Genomic DNA, 20496 nt, shown 5'->3' with positions numbered 1-20496 from the left:
TTACAGAACAATGGGTGATGCTTCAAATTTACGGATTGCAAGACTGTCGGTGCCGTCAAAAGCATTCATGAGAATTCGTACGGTCTAATCTGGGCGCTTTTACTCGATTCAGCAACAATTCGCTTTATTCTTGTCCGTTTCAGCAACGCAATTCCATTATTGAATGGATCAAGCAAGATGTGAAAGATGATCTCACAATAAGCAAAAATGCCACTGGCATGCAACGAGGGGATCCTCTTGTGCTGTCTGGCATCATACACACAATTCGGATCCGTACGCAATCAAACGCCGTTTAACGGATGCCGCGTGTTTGACCGCGTGTAAGAATTTACCCGTTCATTAAAATTGATGAGAAATAGGCAATCGCTGATTGGGCGTAACGCGTTTGGATCTTTTTCTTTATGGCATTTAAGCTGAAGAAAGTTTAATTACTACAAGTGCATATAAGATGAGATCTGCATATATGCAAACATCCCTATTCCCCTTCTTTACCACCTCTTACTGTTTTACTCGTCTTGTATTTATCATGCCTTGCGCAAATTGTACTTGTCAAAACAAATCTGGCTGTTCTTCAGTCATTGCAAATGGAGCTTCAGCACCATTACGATCCAATGGCAAAAAGACGGCAGGTGAACGAACACGATTGTGGGCCACAACGGAAGGATCTTCTTCCCAATACGGAAGCACAAACGGGAATGGTAACTCAACCGAATCTGAAGGACTTTTAGAAGAAGCAGAAGTGGCAAGTTCAAGCACAAGTACTTCTGGTGCTCCCCCGGCCAAATGCGAAAAACATAATGGCGTTCGTGGCGTTTGCTGTCGTGAACTCAAAAGGGAAGAACGTCATTTGATCGATCCGGACGTCGTACGTGATGTGATCATCGGTCTTTCAGATGGTTTGACTGTCCCTTTCGCTCTTACTGCAGGTCTTTCCGGTGTCGGAAGCACAAGAATCGTTGTTCTTGCAGGTTTGGCAGAATTGGTTTCGGGTGCTATCAGTATGGGTGTGGGAGGTTTACTCAGTGCCCAAGCGGAAGTGTCACATTACAACTACAAATTAGCCTCAACCTCTCAACGTGTTCAACAATCTTGCTCCGGTGAATTGGAAAGAGAAGTCTGCTCAATACTGGAACCATTTGGTGTACCAGAAGAGATTGGTGCAATGGTGGCTGCTAAATTGCAAAACGTCGAACAGCGGGATTCCAAGAGAATTTTGAATCAAATCACACAAGAAAGCGGAGAAGGTTTACCCGCTCCCGCAACATCTTCCAACTCTGCACCGCCGCCACCGCCACCAACCCGTCGTTCCGATGGTTTGGTAGGACCTGAACGTGGCTTGACACCATTCTTATTACGAATGGGAGAAGGTTTAGAAAAAGTTGAAGAATCGCGTGTTTGGCAATCGGCAATCGTGATTGGAACAAGTTATTTCGTTGGAGGTTTTATTCCTCTTTTACCTTATATCCTTCTTGCTTCTATTCAACAGGCTTTGTTCATGTCAATTGCAATCACTGGTATTGTTTTGCTGATCTTTGGTGTTGTAAAACAAAAGGCAACAGGTGCAGCAAGCGATACTAAAGGATTGATCTATGGAGCTTTCTCTACGCTCTTTGTCGGTGCTGCAGCAGCGGGAAGTTCATGGATCATCGTCAGGGCCCTTGAAGGTGGTTCGGCTTAAAATTATATCTGGATTACATCCTCATCAGAACATTATATTGACCAAAATTGCTAATGCTCTATATAGAATCTTGTTACCTTAATCCCTCCTAATAATCATATTCGTGAGACTGATGTCATTTTAAGTATATGAACAAGTGTGCCAGCATTAAAGTAGAAGGCTTTATGAAGATAAGTTAGATAATAAGCATGGACGTCTGTCGTCCTTTGTCATGATGCAAAATCGCGCAAAAAAAAGAGGGAGGATATTCGCAGTTGAGGTTTATCGTAAAATGAAGGGGAATGCGTGAATTGGAATGTGTACATCAACGATCAGATTTGTTGCGGAACCGTAATAGGGGCGCTAGACTTGATAATGGACATGCCATCTGTAGGAATGGATGTTGCAATAATTCATCCGCTGTTGCTCGACTTTTCACATCTGCGCACAAGCAGACAGCCAAGAAGCCCTTTAATTCTTTCGATAGCTTTTCTGGCTTTTTCAACGTCGGTGTACCGTTTGTGGCGATAAGGTATAATGCCTTCAATGGCTCTTCATCCAAGTATGGTGGCTCATTCTCAATCATTTCGATGGCCATAATACCCAAACTCCAAATATCAACCTTTGCACCGTACTCCTTCTGTTTAACAACTTCGGGTGCCATCCAATACGGAGTTCCGACCATAGTTGCTCGCTTTGACTTTTGATCGGTCAATTTAGCACAGAAACCGAAATCGGTAATCTTTACCTGACCGGAAGCATTCAACAAAACGTTGTCTGATTTGATATCACGATGGATGATACTTTGGGCATGTAGATGTTCGAGACCTTTGCATGTTTCCAAACAGATTGCAGCAATTTGATCTTCCTCTAGCACATTATTATTATCAATAATATCTGTAAGTGCACCACCTTCCATGTATTCCATAATGACCCATAATTCATTATTCTTGACCAAATAAGAATCCAAGAAGTTGACAATGTTAGGATGTTGACTTTCCTTCATGACTAGAATTTCATTCACAATCAATTCTTTACGAGGTTGTTGTGCAAGATCCATAGTCTTGATAGCAACACGTTGTCCTGTTGCCAATGTCTTGGCCACGTACACATTTCCAGATGCACCTTGACCAACCTTTTTGATCTTGGAGTACAACGCATTGGGGTCTTGCGGATTGACAACGCTGCGCAACTTTTCCATAATTTGTGCTTCGGTCATCGTGCTAATCCGTCTTTCTGACTCCTTCTTGGAAGAACCATCTTTCTTAGATGTTTGCAAAGGCTTCACACCCGTTGCCGTTCCAGCTGAAGGTGCAGGTGGTGGACCAGGCTTTGTCGCCGAAGGAGCAGAAGTTTTGCTTGCAGATGAGGTATCCTTTGGAGGTGGCTTAGCAGGAGATGCGGAGTCAATCTTCATCTCTTTTGCCTTTAAATTCAAGGCTGCCACTGCTTTGTCTGCTTCACGAGCTAGTTTAGCCGAATCGTTTGATGTAGACTGTTGCAAAGGTGGTCGAGTGGATGAAGAAGTTGTAGAGCTGCCACCAGGAGCAGCGGGTGCTTTTCGACTTGCGACCAAATCATTCGATGATGATCCAGATGTGCCTTGTGCGCCACTTGCTCCTGCATTCCGAGAGCCTGAAGACTGTGATGGTGGTACAGGTCGATTAGCTGAAGAAGAGGAAGAGCTTCCGCCTGTACGCATTTGGCTTGCTGTCATTATTCTGTCATCGGAAGAACTTTGTTCACGAGATGACAAGCTAGGTCTAGGTTGAGCCTGAGATGCGTTACTTGGACTTCTAGACCTTGTTGGTTGTTCGTGGGGTGTACGAAGACTTGTTTGACTGCCATCAGCATGGCTTCTGCTGCCATATCCATTGTTTGCAGTCATTCCTGAACCAGCACTGGAAGATTGAGAAAGACCTCTACCGTCGTTTGCCTCACTGCCAGCATACCCTGTACCCGCTCCGAATCTGGCTGGCGCTTTGTTAGTTGCTACTGTATTACCTCCGGGTCGTAAATTCATCGTAGGAGTTCCCAAACCGAAATCATCACGTTCACGCTTTTGGATATCAGTGTAGAACTCCAAAACGTCCAAGACAGCTTGAGGATTCTTTGCATAATCTTCTTTAGTGATGGCACTTGTTGTGAGAAGACGTGTCCATTGCTCGGGTAAACCGGTAAATGCACCGGAAACAGGATCAAATCCTACGTGAACTTGATGTACGAAGTTGGTAGGGGAAGAAACGCCCATTAAAGGTGATCTACTGTAGATATCATCTTGCCAGCCGTACAATTCTTCATCATTCTTGAGTTGCAAGAAGAATGTGCGATCCTTTGATTCGATTTCCAAGCAATATGGTTTCAGATCAGTTCTTGTGACATTGACAATTTCTTTGAGAAAGATAAGTGCAACAGCTTGATAAGAACTTTCATTTTTGTGGAAGGTTAACGTCTGTTCGCGTAATGCCAACCAACGTTTGCTCCAAATCCAACTTCGAATTCCATCTTCTTTTACGCTGACCCATCCTTTTCTAACAATTCCACCAACGCCGCCTGAACCACCAGTGGGTGAGCCAAAACCACTTCCTCCGCTTGCTCCCCAATTGGCCGGTCCACCATTGTTGGCAACAGCACCCGGTCCTGCGGGACGCAAAGGGCCTGTATAGCTACCACCACCTGCTCCCAAACCCGTTGATCCTGTAAATCCGGAAGATTGTGAAGATGATGCTAGAGGAGGTAAGAAAGGATCGTTATGCAATGATTTGTTGGCCAAAGGAGCGCCGCTGCCATGTGCACTACCAACACTCCCTAGACCACCATTTCCACTTGTTGCGCCTGGAACGGGTGGTGCTCTACGTGATGGAGTAAGTGAGCCCATACCACCACCTGCACTATAGCCAGACATGATGTTTCAGTTCTTGTATTGGTCTATCTGAATGGGTGAACTTTATCGAGAAAGGTGTTGCGAATTGAAAAGGGCTGATAATAATTCTCGAGCTGAAACGCGATCTTTTCGTGCGCTTGCTATTCGGCTTTAGAGGAAAGCGATCGTCAATTGTTGTTTGTCAAAAAGCCTTTTGATGAGATGATAATCGTTGTCGATGTGATGAATATCAATTCATACATGGGCGGATTAATGATTGATCGATGGTTGATCATCTAAGTGCAAAGACGCCCTTAATTTCTTTATAACACAACGCACGCACAAAGAGTGTTTAATCAAACCCACAGGTCATACTCCTTTATTTCTTTCTCTCTCTCTCTCCCCAAACACAATAGCGCAACGCCTGCCAAAGTTGCCAGCTGCATTGATCGCGCACACACGCGTGTTAAGTTAAAACACACTCACTCACTCTATAAGCCTCTCTTTTCTAGCGTAAAATTAGACAAAAGGACATCTCTCACACACAAAGGGTTAATCGACACCCACAACGCCGCGCCTTTCTCCTGTCTGTTACGCCCTTAAAACGCGCTGCGCAGCGCTGCGCCTTAGCCTCCTTTTGTAATTTTAATTCACGCTCATTTACATGCAAGGGAAGAAATCCGGGAAGACTTCGGGGTGACTAAGCAAATGACAATTGACAATATTATTACAGCCGCTTTTCCTTTATTCTTCTCTGAGCATCTTCTAAAACAAATAATGGCAAAGGCATCGTCTGATCTGAAGGAGAAGTCTCTGGCGTATCCAGCAGCAAATTGCAAGCATAACATAAAAGATCCGATAAATTGATTGGATATTGCTCATCGACCTTTTCCACCTTTTCTTCTTCTTGCTTCTTATCAACTGTTAAGGCTTTCCTCCATTCCTGTAATCCACGTTGAGCGGGCATTTGACAAAGGGGACATGCATGATGGCCGGTAGAGTGCGGCCAAGATTTCACAGAGAGGTACACCTTTGCACCTTGTCCACCTAATCCCAACCCACGAACGTTTTGTTCCAGTTCGGCAATTGCTGAACCTGCTCCGTTGCTCTCCTTTGTCTGCTTTCGCCGCCTTAGTGGCATCGAAGGACCGACAGCTTCAAACACTTGATCACTTTTATCTTCTTCCTCATTTGCAGCAATGTGAGAAGCTTCTTCGTCATTAAAGACTAATTTGCTGCTGGTCCGGTTGACTGTGCTAATCGTTCCCGGTACATTGCCCTCGAGTAAATTGATCAATGATTCCGTCAATCGTCCAATACTAGCCTTATTTCCACTTCCGCTGCCATCTTGTTCGGACAACAGCTCGGAAACGATCAAATCGTCCGGGATAAGACTGTTAATATTATTGGTACGAAGGTAGAACGTTACCTCTTTCGAAGTGACATCACTCAATGGCTTCAATAAGTAAACATCTCGGAATCGAATTGGACCTTCTTCCATTGGCATCTTATGTCCTTGACCTCTGCCTAAACCTTCAATCGTTCGTATAGCCCTCCTTGTTGCATTTTCTCCAGTCAAGAGACAGCTCACTTCTCGTCTTTCTGCCTCTCTCCTCAAAAGATGTGTGATGAGAAGTCTGTGCATATCTTCAGCTCGAGATCGTGCATTGGCCAAAGCCGTTCGAGGAACCTTTTCTGGACGAATAGTAGAGAAAAGACTCCGCAGAGCGTCCAATGATGAGACTTGAACAATTTTGTCTGATATCGATCGTGCCTGTTTGAAACCTGCCGTACACGTTGTCGCCTTGTCTTCTTCAAAAACATCTTCGATCCGAAGAGGGATGAAATTGAATCCAACACTCTCACCACCTTCTTCTTCGACAAGTTGTCGTACTTCCTCTGTGCGACTTTCTGTTGTAGGTTGTAGTGCGCTATCGTCAATGTAAACCACATCAACTGCAAAGACCTCATGCGGCTTTCCCTTCTTTGCATCATAATTTGGAGGCGGCAAAAGGTGTTCTCTGAGCATCCTGAGCAATGCTCTACTATTCGGACCACCACTCAGTCCCAATAGAACTCTACCTGACTTACTCTGTCTTGCATTTCCAAATTTGGATGAAGCTGTAGGATCAGGCTGTTGTGAGGACTGTGGCTGCTGCTGTTGTTCTTCTCCTTCCATTCTTTTGATGTAAGCACATATCCGTGCTTGTTCAAGCCCTGTACGTACTTTCCCTTCAAAGTAGAAACTGAAACATGATGTGCAGAATTTCGACGTCTGAACGACAATGGTACTGGGTTCCTTTTTGCATCGTAAGCAAACCGGTCTTTTCAGATTTGTCGAAGATGCTCTCTTGTCAGCTGGATGAAGTGGCAATGTAGCTGCAACTCGCTTTGCCAACGAGCCATCCGGATAACTGGGTCCAGATCCAGAACCGTTCGTCTGACCGTCGTTTAGCGATTCTTGCGTCATTGCTCGTATCCTTTCTCTATGTATAACGCAATGGTCATGAAGAAGAAAGCTTTCGCACGACACTTTGGGTGGAGTAATTCTAAAATTTTTTCCGTTAGGTGATAGCGCGGTGCATATATGTGACACAGATTTCGCACACGCGTGGAAATTGCATCTTGGACAGACTGAGTGGATTGCTGAGTGTTGTCCTTCTCTGCCATCATCGCCCTCTCTCATAAATCAAAAATGCCACCGCAACCTAGTGCAAGTGGTAGCGGACAGCCTAAAAGGCCTAGAGGAGAAGGAAATAGAAGAGGTCGCGGAGGCGGTAGCGGAGCAGGCGGCCCTGGTCGTGCAACAGCGGCTGCAGCAGGCAGTGGTGGAGCTGGAGGTGGTAGGAGAGGGATGGGTGCTGCAGGAGCAGCTGGCGGGATAGGACAAGGAAGAAGGGGTCCTTTCGTATACAAAAACGAATTCCGAAAAGACATAGAAGGGTTGATGTACGCTTTTGGGGACGCAGAACATTCAGATCCTGATTCGATCGCATTAATGGAAGATATGACTGTTTCTTTTCTTGTCGATCTTATCAAACGTGCAAGACCATCTCCCGTACAATTATCCGTTCCATCCAATCCAGCTCGCGTTCAAATGATCGCACAAGCAGATGCACAACAGCGTCAATGGCAAAATGAACAAAGATTAGTCGATCACGAAGCCGAAAGGGCAGCAGCAGGAACATCAGCAACTGCCATTGCCAAAGCACAAAAGCGAGTTGCAGCTGCAAATGCAGAACATGAAAGAAGGCGGGCACATGAAATGATGACCCGCACAAATGTTCATCCGTTCGTTGGAAGAACAAGGATGACGGTTGAAGATATCAAATTTGCCTGTAGAAAGGATGCAAAATTAACAAGTCGTATAGAAGAATTGATTTATTTGGACAAAGAAATTCAAGCCGCAAGAAAAGTGTTTGACGTTCCTGCAGATGAAGCCATCCAACAGGAGAATGCCAATTCGGCTGCAGTACAAGCAGATATTAATGCTGCACAACAATCTGGCTCAAAATGAAACCCATCAAAGACAAAAATGACCTCTTGTATAGTATTCTTAATCTTTGTAATATACCAACACATTCAAATTCATCCTGTAAAACAGAAAGTACCAGCGAGAGTATTGCATTGGTATAGTGTCATACTATCTAAACACATTAAGTTTTGGTTTAGTAAAGGAGAGATCAGATCTAGAAGATGAATTTTGAGGATAACCCAAAAGAGAAAGCAGACAAACGAAAAGAAAAAGACTCGACATGCCAAAATTTCTTGAAATTTGCCAAATGTGCGCATAGATTATATTGACGACTTGTAAGATATATCAATTTTTCACAAGACAACTTTTTTTGATTTGCTTAGATTTACAACGAAATGCAGAGACGAAAAATTTTTGTGTGAGGCAATGCATGATGATATTTTGGTAATGATGGTTCCTGAATCATCTTTTATTATTTTGATTGGTAATGTGTTTTGTCCGTGACTTTAGCGTCGAGACCAGGCAGATTGTTGAGTAAATCTGCTTCTACGTGGTGATGCCGCTCCTCCAGCAGCTACGTTGGGACTCGTTGCGCCATTTGGTGAGGTTGGACTGTATTTGGGGCTTGTTGGGGAATATTGAGGTGAGGTAGGTGAATATACCGGTGAAGTAGGCGAATATTGCGGACTCGTTGGCGAGTATTGAGGAGAGGTGGGAGAATATTGAGGAGAGGTGGGTGAATACTTGGGACTTGTAGGAGAATAACGAGGAGAAGTGATTGCGCCAGCCCGACCGCCTTGCATAGCAGGTGATGTCGGCGAATATGCAGGTGAAGTTGGAGAATACTTTGGACTTGTAGGGCTTGTTGGACTGTATACTGGACTGGTGGGCGAATAAGATGGACTGGTTGGTGACCATTTAGGCGAAGCAGGTGAATATCCTGATCCACGTCCACCTCCGCGACCTCCATATGCAGGCGAAACAGGCGACATATCATTGCGCGGTGAAGTAGGTGAGTACGTTGGACTTGTCGGCGAGTATGCTGGAGAAGTTGGCCCGTAACCGATGTTGGGTGAAGTAGGCGAGTAGCCACCAGCTCCGCCTCCTGCGCCATGTTGGATATAAGGACTCACCATTGCAGGGCTTGCTGCATAAGCAGGACTTGCAGGTGAATAGCCAACCATGGGTGAAACGGGAGAATAGCCGCCTAATGCACGAGGTGATGTTGCTCCCATAGGAGTTCGCATTGGTGTTTGACCTGGTGCCAAATAGTCATTGTACTCTTCTTGCGCTTGAGCCAAAGGACTAAAGGCAGCCATATCTTGAATCTGACCATCATAGTATTGCATTGGACTTCCAGAATCATAAGGTGTCATCATTCCACCAGGAGTCTTTCCACCCATTGGATCTAATTGAGCTTGCATAGCTGCTTGAACGGGCAATCTATGATCAACGATCACCTCCTTGAGTAATTCAATATCCAAGCAAACATCAAACGCTCCTGTACCCATCGGTGCCATTTGACCCAATAGAACATTCTCTGCAACACCTTTACAGTCGTCCAGTTGACCCATAGCAGCTGCCTCCATCAAAATTTCGACAGTTTCTTCGAAAGTACAACGCATTAATGCACCTTGACTTGTACGGTTAATACCATGACGAGTGATGGCCATCAAATGTCCTTGGGTGGTCATGATATCACACAACATTGCCAAATGTCTATAATTGACGTATGAACCGTCAAATTCAATAACCGCCTTTGATTCACGGAGAACGGAGTTTCTGGCTGCTTCAATTCCAAATACTTGCAGGATTTCAACGCAATTATTCGAAAGCGTTCTGGCAGCATCGACACCCGTCACTGCAAGAACCTCACGTAAGTTGGTTCCATCAGTTTCCAAGATCCATTCACGCACAGGTTCCCATGCACCAGTGATTTGGTTCACACGTTGATGAGCCTTATCTTGAGACACAATAAAGACTTTCTTGATACCCTTGACACCCTTTAGATCGATTGCATTCAACATATCCTCGGACAAAAGCTTCAAGAAGTCATTTTCACTCTCACTTGTTTGTTTGTCGGGATCATTATCCACAACGCGGATACGCAAGACCAATTGCTCAGCATTGTCTTCCGAATGCATTACGAAAATATCATCCGAGAATGTTTGAGTGATCTTTGAAGCAACTTCTGCCATTGTCAAGTTTTTGTCCAACATTTGAGCACGGTCCAAGACCAAGCGCAAAAGCCATGCGGATTGACGGTCAAGCGTTCGTTCAACTTCTTCATCAGGAATTGCAAAGAATGCTTCAACGAAATCACGATCGTCTTCGATGATCGTGCTGGTTGGGTTGGGATCGAAATGAATCTCAACTGCAGATGTGACAGTTCGTAGCGTTGTATGGGTTAATGCGGTTTGAATCACTTTTGCGGCCTCTTCAGTTTGGCTATACTCTGGAGTCAGGTACACAGTTACTGAAGGTGTTTTGATATTCTCGGCGCAATTGATAATTTCCTTTAGACGGGGAACACCAAGCGTTACATTTTTACTTGAAACACCAGCATAGTGGAAAGTGTTTAAGGTCATTTGAGTTGCCGGTTCTCCAATACTTTGGGCTGCAAGTGTACCGCACATCTCACCAGGATTTACGACTGATTTTCCGAACTGCTGTTCGATCTCTCCCAAGACCCATGACCAGGCTTCACGATTCAAATGAAGCTTTTCGATCACATTTCGGGTACTCAAGAATGATCGCAAGTGAATCTTGAACAATAGAGTAGCGTTTTCTTGAGCCGCAATACTGATCGGATCATTACCGCGGACGACAATGAGTCTATCGATCACTTCGCGCAATTCAAGAATGATTTCTTTCGGCGAAAGATCTGTTGGCTTTCTCGGATCGATGTTGAATTCTTGACGTGCATTGAGCGCTAGACGAGCAATGTTCATCGGCAAGTATACATCGGCACGACTGTCTTTGAAGATTTCTGTTCTCAAGATCTTGCGATCACGAGAAAGTTGCTCGAATTCTTCATCCAAAAGATCTTGCAGCTCTTGCGAGAAATCTCCCAAACCAGCCTGCAAAGTGCCCCTTTTGAAGCCGCCCGCATTCAAGTCTACACCGAAGCGATCACGGAATTCAGCATCATTCAATCGATGTGTCAAAAGATTTTGACGTTCGACCATTGCTCCGTCTATTCCATCTTCACCATATGCAAATTGAATGACATTATTTGTAGAATTACGCACCGTTCCGTCATAGCAAACCATAACATCTTCCAAAGCTTTGACCAATCTTCTTTGAATGTAACCAGTTTCAGCAGTTTTGACCGCTGTATCAATCAAACCTTCACGACCTGCCATGGCGTGGAAGAAGAACTCTTGTGGTGTAAGACCACGCAAGTATGAATTCTCCACAAATCCACGAGATTCTGGACTGAAGTCATCCTTGGAGAAGTGCGGCAAAGTACGGTGACGGAAACCAAATGGAATACGCTTTCCTTCGACGGATTGTTGACCTACACATGCAGACATTTGGGAGATGTTGATGAAAGAACCTTTTGATCCTGCAATAACCATTTGCTTCACATTGTTCCAATTTGGCAAGTCTTTCTCTGCACGCGAACCGACGGTATCACGAGCGGTGTTTAATTCACGATTCACCTTTGCTTCGAAAGATTCACGCAAAGTCATACCTGCTTCGGGTTTCATGCGATCGTGTCTCGCATCTTGGATGAATTTGTCTACCTGTGCTTTGGCACGGATGATTTCTTCTGTAATGAATGTTGCGGTTGCCTTATCTGCTACTGTATCACCGATACCGATACTGAATCCGTTGTGTAAGAGCCAGTAATTTACCACCCTCTGTGCACCACCAAAAAAGTCACGACAGATTTCTGGTCCACGTTCACGGAAGATGATGTGAATCAAACCACCAGCCGCAGATCCGACAACCTTTTTGTTAATAACACCGTAGAAGATTTCACCATTTTCGATGTAAACACCGTCATCTGTCACATTGTTCTTCTTGGGATCAATTGGGCTACCCAAGAAGACATTAATACCCTTGGGGATGCACATTGATAAGATCTGCTTTCCAGACCAGTACGGCTTTGGTTTCAAGATGCAAGGAGTAGGCACAACACCATCCCAGAGTGGAACCCAAAGCAGAATATTTTGGACTTGATTGAAGTCTAGCAAACAATCTCTGAGAGTGAATTTTCGAACACCACAGAGGGTATCTTGCACGATACCCATGACGGGTTTATTTGCTTGAGGCGAAACAATTTGCTTTGCTACCCAGGCGATCTGGCTTAATTCAGCTCTGGTCTCTTCACTTTGAGGAACGTGTAAGTTCATTTCGTCACCATCGAAATCGGCGTTGTACGGTGGTGTGACGGATAAATTCAATCGGAAAGTGGAGAAGTCCATCAATTTGACTCTGTGCGACATCATACTCATCTTGTGCAAACTGGGTTGACGGTTGAACAAGACATAATCTCCGTCCTTCAGATGTCTTTCGACAGTCCATCCAAATTGCAGAGCCATGTCTGCTCGTCTGTTGTATTTTAAATCGATACGCTCTCCGGTATCACGAACAACGTATTTCGCGCCTGGCCATTCATTCGGTCCATTTCTGACAAGTTCAGATAGGTACGAAATATTGTAGGGTGTCACCTTTTCAGGATATGTCAAATTCCTTGCGATACTCTTTGGCACACCAACTTGATCCAATTCCAAGTTTGGATCACCGGTAATGACGGTACGTGCCGAAAAGTCAACACGTTTCCCCATCAAGTTACCACGCAATCGTCCTTCTTTACCCTTTAGACGTGCACGGATTGACTTCACTGGTCTTCCTGACTTTTGCATAGCTTGCGGAATACCAGCGATATCGTTATCCATGTATGTTGCACAATGGTATTGAACCAAATCTTCAAATTCACCAACAATGTGAGGTGGTGCACCCTCTTGCTCGAACTTTTTCAATTGAGTACTCGCTTTGATGATATCGGCCAATTTGTATGTCAAATCATCTTCACCTTTTGCCGTTCCTCCTTCTGCAACACCAGGACGAACCGGTGGTGGTGCGACAGGTAAAACGGTAAGAATCATCCATTCAGGCCTTGCTTCGAGCTTGGACAGGCCCATCAATTCAATGTCTTCATCACTAATCTTTTTCAAGATTTGCAATGCTTCCGAGGCTGGTAATGGTCTTTTGTCTGCTTGTGATAATTTACTGCCCTCCTCTTCATCATCTTCTTTTCCTTTCTTCCAACTAACGTACATCTTCAAACCCTCACGTCGGTATACTGGTTGCGTGTGACCGCATCCACCATGTCCCACTGGCAATTCTTCTTCGACTCCACCGAATTCATCTTCTTCTTTTACTGGATCGGCTTCGCAAATGAGCTTCTTGGAGCAGACTTGCCATGTGCCGTGGAAGCGTCGTAGACGAGAGTAAGCGGTTTTGGTCGACGTTGATCTGACTACGTTTGCAAAGAGTGGATCCGTATCGACATCCGCTTTGAGCTTTCCGCAGTGGAAACAAACCGATTCAAGAATCTTTTTAACCTTTTTGATAAAACCGATGTGATACACAGGTCGTGCTAATTCGATATGTCCAAAATGTCCCGGGCAATCGCTCATCGATTCACCACATGTTTGACATTTGAATGCACGATCAGTTGTACCCAAACGAGGATCAGATAATCCTCCTGCCAAAACTTTTCCACTTTCGTCGCGGATGTCACTAAACTCAACCTTGAGGACGGACATGCTCCGCTGTGATAGAGAAAGGCAAGAGAACGATCAGTACTCAGATGTTCCCAGAACGTTTGGGTTACATGAACCCATCTACCATTTTATACCTACAATTTCGTCGGGACTTAAAATTCCGAATTGGACCTCTTTGACCGGCCGCTGGTTAGCGGCTGATTCGGTAAAGCGACCATGTGAGGACATTTTGTCGAGAGGGAGGTGACACGAAATCGAAAGCTTTGTTCTGATTCGATCTGAAGCGGATCGATTATGATGAGTAAATCAAAGACGCTGTCTGAGACTACGAAAGGAAACGAAAGGATGACCACGCTTTCGAAACGAGATTGTTGAAAGGATTGATCCGTCTTCTCTTTCGATTGAGTCGTCCAATCTGCGAATCCAACTTCTATTAAACAACGTTTGCCACTGAATGACCTGCCCAACCCGGACCACCTTCACAAACCACACAAATAACAGCCACGTCCCACCTCTTCGATTTTAATTCAATTCCACAATTTTGATATTTCTACCTTCACCCCTACTACTCCGAGAGCCTTCTGACGTCTTTTATGATGAAACGTCAATAGCACGACCAGCGAAGGTGTGCAATGCAAATGAAACAATTAGATTCGTCGATTGAAAAAGGTGAGCTTTGGCAAAAAAGAGAAGAAGGATGAAAAAAGAAGAACTAGTCGTCTTTTTCTTTTCCGTCTTTTGCTTCGATCACTGAAACCTGACGAATCGGATTGTCGATATTATTAAGAACGAGAGAAGGCGTCCTACGGTGAAAAAGGGATGATGGAAGTGGATGGTAAAGTTGATTACAATCATTGTCATTCTCGCGTGCACACTCTTGAACTTGGATTTCATTTTGCAGCAGCAGAAGACAAATGCGACAAAGCTACAAAGGGTGCGCGCGCGCGCGCCTTTGCATTCCATTCCTTTCCAGCCTTCTAAGCGGCGATTGAAGGTTAAGCTAAGCTCACGCAGGCCCTGACTCAAAAACAAAAAGAATCAACACACGCGTCTTCTAATCACAAAAAGGCTCAAGCGGAAACAAGCTCAGCACTGAGCCAATAAACGCTTTAAGCTCACTCTGGCCCTCCCTGGCTCTCCATCAATTATATCATGCATGCAGTGAAGCCGTGCGTCGAATTGAACTTGGGCCTGTACTGGCTTGTCACGCGTTTATTAATGAAATCAACACACACACATTCAGTAGGAGACAACTGGGGTAAGACCACCAAGTCTTCTTCCATTCCAGCTACATCTTCAGAATCATCAATTTATCATCATTTCTTGTCAATGTCGTTGTCCAATTCAGTGGAATAATTGCTCATCTTCTCTCGCATCAGACGATCGAATGATCTGCAAAGCAATTCCACGTCAACATGTCGGGATTGGAACAATACTCTTCCTATCACAATGCTTCACATGGAAATCGCTCTGATCGCAGATCATCAATAAATCTCTCAAGTGGTCATAATAAAATCGATACATCTAGAAACATTCCAGCAGAAGATGATGACGATCTTCTATCACCTTTGGCCGGTCCAACACGAAAAGCAAGAGCTCGAGTAGATTCTATGTCCAGTATGGGCTCAAGTGTTGCTCCTGCTGCATTACCTCAACATCGTAGTAGACGTCATGGAAGTGCAAGACCGAAATCGAGAGATGAAAGTTTCGCCAATGGTGCTGGAAGGACACAAGTTCCTGAGATACAGTTGGCATCGCATGACAGCGTACAGTCTGGATTATCAGACCGACTGGACGATCAACCGATGAGCATTGGAGAAGGTGGTCTGGAAGCATGGCTACGCACACAGGCTCAGGCGGGCCCTCCCAATGGAACATCTTCCGCTTCGAATGGGCGCTTTCAAGGTATTTCTCAAGATGCGATGCGTCGTGTAGATTCTCGACCGGAAATACAAGATGGCATGTCAGATACAGGTAGATCTACAGGAGCAAAATCTACAGGTTTACGAGGTAGTAAAAGAAGTACAGGAACGACTGGAAAACGCTCAAAATTACCGGATTGGGACCTCGCCGCTATCGATGCAGATGCTGCTGGGCTAACGAGTTCTGCATCTCGTAAGAATAATGAAATGACAGGTAAAGGTTTGAGAGAATGGCTAGAATCGGCAGAAGTTGATAGTCAGGTGGCCTCTGAAAGAAGAAGAACTCGACGTGAGCTCAGCCCAGGAACAATGAGTGCAAGCGGAGTAAGATTACGTGAAGGTGTCAGGCGTAGGGATCGTAATAGTTCAAATGGAGTAGGAGATGGCGGAATGAGCATTGATGGAGTAATTCACTCGGCCAGGGAACCATCTTCTTCTCAGCATCAACCTCGATCGGGCACGCTCAGTGCATCACCATCCATGACTGGTACTGGAGTATCCCTTTTGGCAGCATCGAATGCTATCTCAGCACGACAAACATCATCCTCGCATAGATCAACCTCGCTTGCTGCACGTCATTTGAAGAAGGAAACCATTCTTGGCTCGCCAATTCGAACATGGGCAAAATCCATGCTGCTTGAGAGAAGCTTCCCTGGCGCAAAGAATGAGACAGGCTCTACAGTTACAATGGCCATCACTGTAATAAGCGCCATTTTGATCAGCACTTTACTCAAATGGACAACGGGGCTCTATGGCTGGAGTGGAAAGGGCGTTAGTCCGATGTATGGTGACTTTGAAGCACAGCGGCATTGGATCGAAATCACTTTGCACCTACCAGCTTCGCAATGGTACTTTTACGATCTTTCTTATTGGGGTTTGGACTATCCACCTCTAACGGCAAAAGTTAGCAAATGGTGTGGACAGGCTGCCTCCTACTTTCCTCGTGTTGCTGAGCATTTTGCATTGGACAAATCTCGCGGAACCGAAGCGAACGAAGTGGCGCTCTTTATGCGAGCCACTGTATTAGTACTGGACACTCTCCTATACGTACCGGCAATTCTCTTCTTCTTAAACAGGCGACTACAAGGACGAGGCCGAAGAACGAGGGCAATTGCGATTTTGACCGTTTTGCTCCAACCGAGCACAATCTTAGTCGATCATGGGCATTTCCAGTACAACACTGTCATGCTTGGTCTTTCTGCCTTTGCTTTCTCACTTCTTTACACAAGTTTACCCAACCCGGATCTCGGAATAGGTTCTTCAGAGCTACGCAATCGAATGAAGAGCCTTAGCAGGAGGATAAGCTATGAATACATTGCAGCTGCCGTTTTCTTCAGCTTGAGTTTATCGTTCAAACAAATGGCGCTATACTATGCACCGGCTGTCTTTGCTATCATGCTTGGACGATGCGTTGGCCTAGCAAGAATAGGTTTCGAACGTGGTCTGATTTGCTTCACAGGTATTGGCTTGGCAACGATTATTACGTTTGCAATCGTGTTCCGAGAATGGTTAAGGGATATCAACCAATTAGGTCAAATTATTCATCGCATTTTCCCAGTGGCTAGAGGATTGTTTGAGGACAAAGTTAGCAATATTTGGTGTTTCTCTTCAGTCCTTCCTTTACCTGCAAAGTATAAACTCAGAAACGCTTTATCGATCGACTCATTGGCACGATTAAGTCTTGCAACAACATTGCTAGTGATCTTATTGCCATGCGCTCATCTATTTGCTGCTGCTGCAGAGACAGTACACATTGAAATGTTTTTGGACGAAGACAGTAAAAGACAAGTGCTTGCTTCTGAGAAGCGTCAAAAAGAAGGAAGTATCGTTGGCGGATCATCAATATCCGGACGAAGACCAAGGCATCTATCTCAGGCTGCTCCAGCTCCGTCTGAAGCGGGTAGCAATCTGGATAGCATCTTGGGTAGTACGACACAATCGGCAGTAGGTGGACAGACCACAAGTAGACTAACGGCAAGTCCTTCGACATCAAGAATTGTTCCCACAACAAATGCTCAGACTGTTGCATCATCTTCGCCTTCTCCTGCTGCATCAGTATTGCCATATGCTTTGCTGTCCACATCGTTGGCATTCTTTTTGTTCGGCTTCCAGACTCACGAAAAGTCAATCTTGATACCGCTTTTACCGATGACCTTGCTCATCAGTGTGAAAGCTGACGAATGGGGTGGCGGTGCTGGAAAGACGGATTGGGAATGGGCAATCTTGATGAACAACGTATCTTTGTTCAGCATGTGGCCATTATTGCAACGAGATGGCTTGGTGTGGCAATATGTTCTGCTTTCGGTTGGTTGGAATTGGGCAATTGGTTATCGACCATTCAACGGATTACAGTCCTATCGTAAAAGCTTTGTCGCATGGGCAGCAGCCATCATCCACTTGGGAATGCTTGCTCTGCATTCGTTCGAGATCATTTTACCTCATCTTCCTTCTATCGCAAAGCCAATCTTCTCAAGATACCCAGACATATTCCCTGTCCTCAATGTCTTGCTTTGCACTCCTGTGTTTGGCTTGATATGGCTTTGGTCTACAAAGAGACAATTGGAGGTTGGCTTTGCGAGTGGGATTGATATTTTTGGTCTTCAAAAGAGTAGTACAAAGAAGAAGACAACCAAATAATAATTATTGTAAAGCAAGTTTAATTAAATTCACTGTAAAACTTCTTTTGCCCGTTTGCGTTTCTCATCCCGTGCTGAACGTTTAGAAGCTTTCATTTGTAATCTATCGGCATTTCCCACAGCACGTTCTAGCTTTGCACGATTTTCTGCTTTTCTTGCATGACCTCGTTTTCGTGAATTGGATGATGATTGTTTAGCATTACCTTTTTGTTGACGTAAAGCAGCCAAAGCAGAGATTGACAAAGAAGAAGCTTTTTCTTCGTTTGGTTCACGAGGTCCTAATGATGTTGACGGGATCTCTTTACGCTCTAAACGCTTTTGACCTCCGCTGATTGCATGACTTGTGCTTCCGCCTTTCTTGATGGCCATTTTGTCTACCAGTAAGAAGATGGATGTAATGATTGACATTCTCCACAACATTCTCAAAAATCTTTTGTTCGAAATTTTAAGTTTCACTCAAGCACGCGTATTGTCATATACACGCGCGACCTCCCCGCCCCTCTTTAAGTGCGTTAGCGTGTTGTTGTTGCGTTCCGGTTGTATCAGCCCTTGTGCGCGCAGGTACTACAGCTCTGTGTTGGTGTTGAACCCTTTTCTCATAACCATCAACACCAAATCTTACCCGGTCCAATCCAATCAATCGTCATGTTCTCACGCATTTCCATCACATTATTTTGCATGATCGCAATGATCTCACTACTTTCAATCACATCTGTTCAAGCAGCAGATACCATCCAAGCACGCAAACAAGCACCTGAAATGCATGATTACACCGTCAGATTGTCCGCACAGGAAAAGAGACAACGTGTTAAACGTCATCTGCCAACAGAGTAAATTTGCAAATAGTTGCATTTTTTGTTTACAAAGTCAAGGGTTGCAGGTGATCTTACAAGGAAGGTTTCCATCCTTCAGCTCAGTTTTTCAATAGACCCAATACCCGTTCCGCTTCTACATCATCAACTTCAGTTCCTACACCGTTTGGAGGTCCGGATCCTGCCAAACCACGCAAGGAGATATCATATACCACCTCTTCGATCTTTTTTACATCGTACTGGATTACGATAACAAGGAGGAAATATTGGATTTGTCAGCCTTTTGTTTTTTGGTACTTATTGATGTCCTTTTGTATTACTATCTTACTCACCTTTATGCTATCGAATCTTTTGCGTAAACTATCATTCTTCAAGTTCAACATTTGGAAACCAGTGTGTAAATCCTTGACGAATGCGCTTAATCGGACTGGTGTACCGAAATCTCCCAATGTGACGCTGTTGACTGCCAATCGCGACAATTCGTTCACCAGGCTGACCAAGGCATGTAGGTATTCTTCGGTTGCCAATTTGAATCGATGATTCTCCGATTGTGGAACTGCAAAAGAGTGAGAGGTGGAAGCGGATGGTTAGTGAATGAAACAGAAAGGGAAGATGTAACAAAGCATTAACACACCTGCCAGAACATCGGCTACCTGCTCCTTTGTGATCAGTCTACCCGTTCCAAGATAATACGTATATGCTATGGAGAATACGATTCTCTGTATAGTCATGCTCCACGTATCGTTCCACTAGAAAGCACATTAGAAATACTTGTCAGCATATATGCTAGTCACATCTTCAATAGAACACACATACCTTGTAATACTCATTTTCGGGAACAAGCTCGATCAATTGCCGAATCACCTGTCTTGTCTCCCCGAACGACGAAGCGACTTGCTGCACCAGGTTTTGGACTAAAGCAAGAGGAGATGTAAGCGACATTATTGGGCAAGAGTGATCCTTTTTTACCTACTTTCTGAAGATGGAGTTGAATGTGACTTGTTCAACAGCTTTGCCGCGACTCGATATGACTTTTCCAGTTCTTTCACCTGCTCTCTTAGCTTCTCTCCAAGCTCTTTATTTGCTTCTAGTTCGGCCAAGATTGGCTCAAAATCGACAGAGCTCGTCATGATGTGGTGTTGTTGTTGCGGCTGGAAGAAGGTTGTCTTTCTTCCTCCACGCATACACAATTGATTAAATAATTTTGTCAAGTCCGAACCTTCTCTTCACTCTGTTTAATGAACGCGTTGTGTGCGGTGCAATCAACTTTTAGCCGATTGAAATGTGAAGTTCATGCAGAAGCCGCCCGCGTAAATTTAGAGGTATAGGCAGAAGAGTTGCATAAAGATGCATTCATTGCATACAAGGCCTAAGGGGAAAGGCGGCGAGCCAT

At 44.7% G+C, this 20496-nt stretch overlaps 9 protein-coding genes across 9 annotated transcripts; 3 read left to right on the top strand and 6 right to left on the bottom strand.

Annotated features, from left to right (window-relative positions):
* Positions 1–501: 501 nt before the first annotated feature.
* FA14DRAFT_191278 (DUF125-domain-containing protein) lies at positions 502–1678 on the top strand (the record flags this gene model as incomplete). The annotated part of the gene is made up of 1 exon (XM_025501853.1): positions 502–1678. The coding sequence occupies exon 1, from the start codon at positions 527–529 to the stop codon at positions 1676–1678; it is 1152 nt and encodes a 383-aa protein (XP_025354504.1). The 5' UTR covers positions 502–526.
* Positions 1679–1900: 222 nt separating this feature from the next.
* FA14DRAFT_161680 (Pkinase-domain-containing protein) lies at positions 1901–4850 on the bottom strand. Its single transcript, XM_025499231.1, has one exon. It carries the CDS (start codon positions 4560–4562, stop codon positions 1983–1985), a length of 2580 nt encoding a protein of 859 aa, XP_025354503.1. The 5' UTR covers positions 4563–4850; the 3' UTR covers positions 1901–1982.
* A 209-nt stretch (positions 4851–5059) lies between these two features.
* Positions 5060–7020, bottom strand: FA14DRAFT_191276 (uncharacterized protein). Its single transcript, XM_025501852.1, has one exon. It carries the CDS (start codon positions 6988–6990, stop codon positions 5248–5250), a length of 1743 nt encoding a protein of 580 aa, XP_025354502.1. The 5' UTR covers positions 6991–7020; the 3' UTR covers positions 5060–5247.
* A 170-nt stretch (positions 7021–7190) lies between these two features.
* On the top strand, positions 7191–8128 carry FA14DRAFT_173901 (uncharacterized protein). The gene has a single exon (XM_025500507.1). It carries the CDS (start codon positions 7216–7218, stop codon positions 8035–8037), a length of 822 nt encoding a protein of 273 aa, XP_025354501.1. The 5' UTR covers positions 7191–7215; the 3' UTR covers positions 8038–8128.
* FA14DRAFT_70204 (uncharacterized protein) lies at positions 8073–8406 on the bottom strand. Its single transcript, XM_025502721.1, has one exon. It carries the CDS (start codon positions 8310–8312, stop codon positions 8109–8111), a length of 204 nt encoding a protein of 67 aa, XP_025354500.1. The 5' UTR covers positions 8313–8406; the 3' UTR covers positions 8073–8108.
* A 95-nt stretch (positions 8407–8501) lies between these two features.
* FA14DRAFT_123753 (beta and beta-prime subunits of DNA dependent RNA-polymerase) lies at positions 8502–13961 on the bottom strand (the record flags this gene model as incomplete). Its single annotated transcript, XM_025496599.1, has 2 exons — positions 8502–13781; positions 13872–13961. 2 exons carry the CDS (start codon positions 13959–13961, stop codon positions 8502–8504), a joined length of 5370 nt encoding a protein of 1789 aa, XP_025354499.1.
* A 2384-nt stretch (positions 13962–16345) lies between these two features.
* On the top strand, positions 16346–18238 carry FA14DRAFT_115535 (ALG6, ALG8 glycosyltransferase; the record flags this gene model as incomplete). Its single annotated transcript, XM_025496114.1, has 3 exons — positions 16346–16910; positions 16977–17555; positions 17712–18238. Coding segments are annotated over 3 exons (1671 nt in total), but the record flags the coding sequence as incomplete, so codon positions are not given.
* Positions 18239–18321: 83 nt separating this feature from the next.
* FA14DRAFT_180822 (uncharacterized protein) lies at positions 18322–18660 on the bottom strand (the record flags this gene model as incomplete). The annotated part of the gene is made up of 1 exon (XM_025501041.1): positions 18322–18660. One exon carries the CDS (start codon positions 18658–18660, stop codon positions 18322–18324), a length of 339 nt encoding a protein of 112 aa, XP_025354497.1.
* A 579-nt stretch (positions 18661–19239) lies between these two features.
* FA14DRAFT_165253 (Translin) lies at positions 19240–20233 on the bottom strand (the record flags this gene model as incomplete). The annotated part of the gene is made up of 6 exons (XM_025499946.1): positions 19240–19260; positions 19289–19342; positions 19436–19659; positions 19738–19852; positions 19920–20017; positions 20077–20233. 6 exons carry the CDS (start codon positions 20231–20233, stop codon positions 19240–19242), a joined length of 669 nt encoding a protein of 222 aa, XP_025354496.1.
* Positions 20234–20496: the final 263 nt, after the last annotated feature.

This window comes from Meira miltonrushii, assembly GCF_003144205.1.
Source record: "Meira miltonrushii strain MCA 3882 unplaced genomic scaffold FA14scaffold_3, whole genome shotgun sequence".
NCBI lineage: Eukaryota > Fungi > Basidiomycota > Exobasidiomycetes > Exobasidiales > Brachybasidiaceae > Meira > Meira miltonrushii.
This window is presented reverse-complemented; position numbering and strand designations above follow the sequence as displayed.

What these genes read in the sequence shown, in the direction of transcription:
- FA14DRAFT_161680 (XM_025499231.1), bottom strand. Translation starts at nt 4,562, where the DNA reads ATGTCTGGCTATAGTGCAGGTGGTGGTATGGGCTCACTTACTCCATCA.
- FA14DRAFT_70204 (XM_025502721.1), bottom strand. Translation starts at nt 8,312, where the DNA reads ATGCGCACATTTGGCAAATTTCAAGAAATTTTGGCATGTCGAGTCTTT.
- FA14DRAFT_173901 (XM_025500507.1), top strand. Translation starts at nt 7,216, where the DNA reads ATGCCACCGCAACCTAGTGCAAGTGGTAGCGGACAGCCTAAAAGGCCT.
- FA14DRAFT_191276 (XM_025501852.1), bottom strand. Translation starts at nt 6,990, where the DNA reads ATGACGCAAGAATCGCTAAACGACGGTCAGACGAACGGTTCTGGATCT.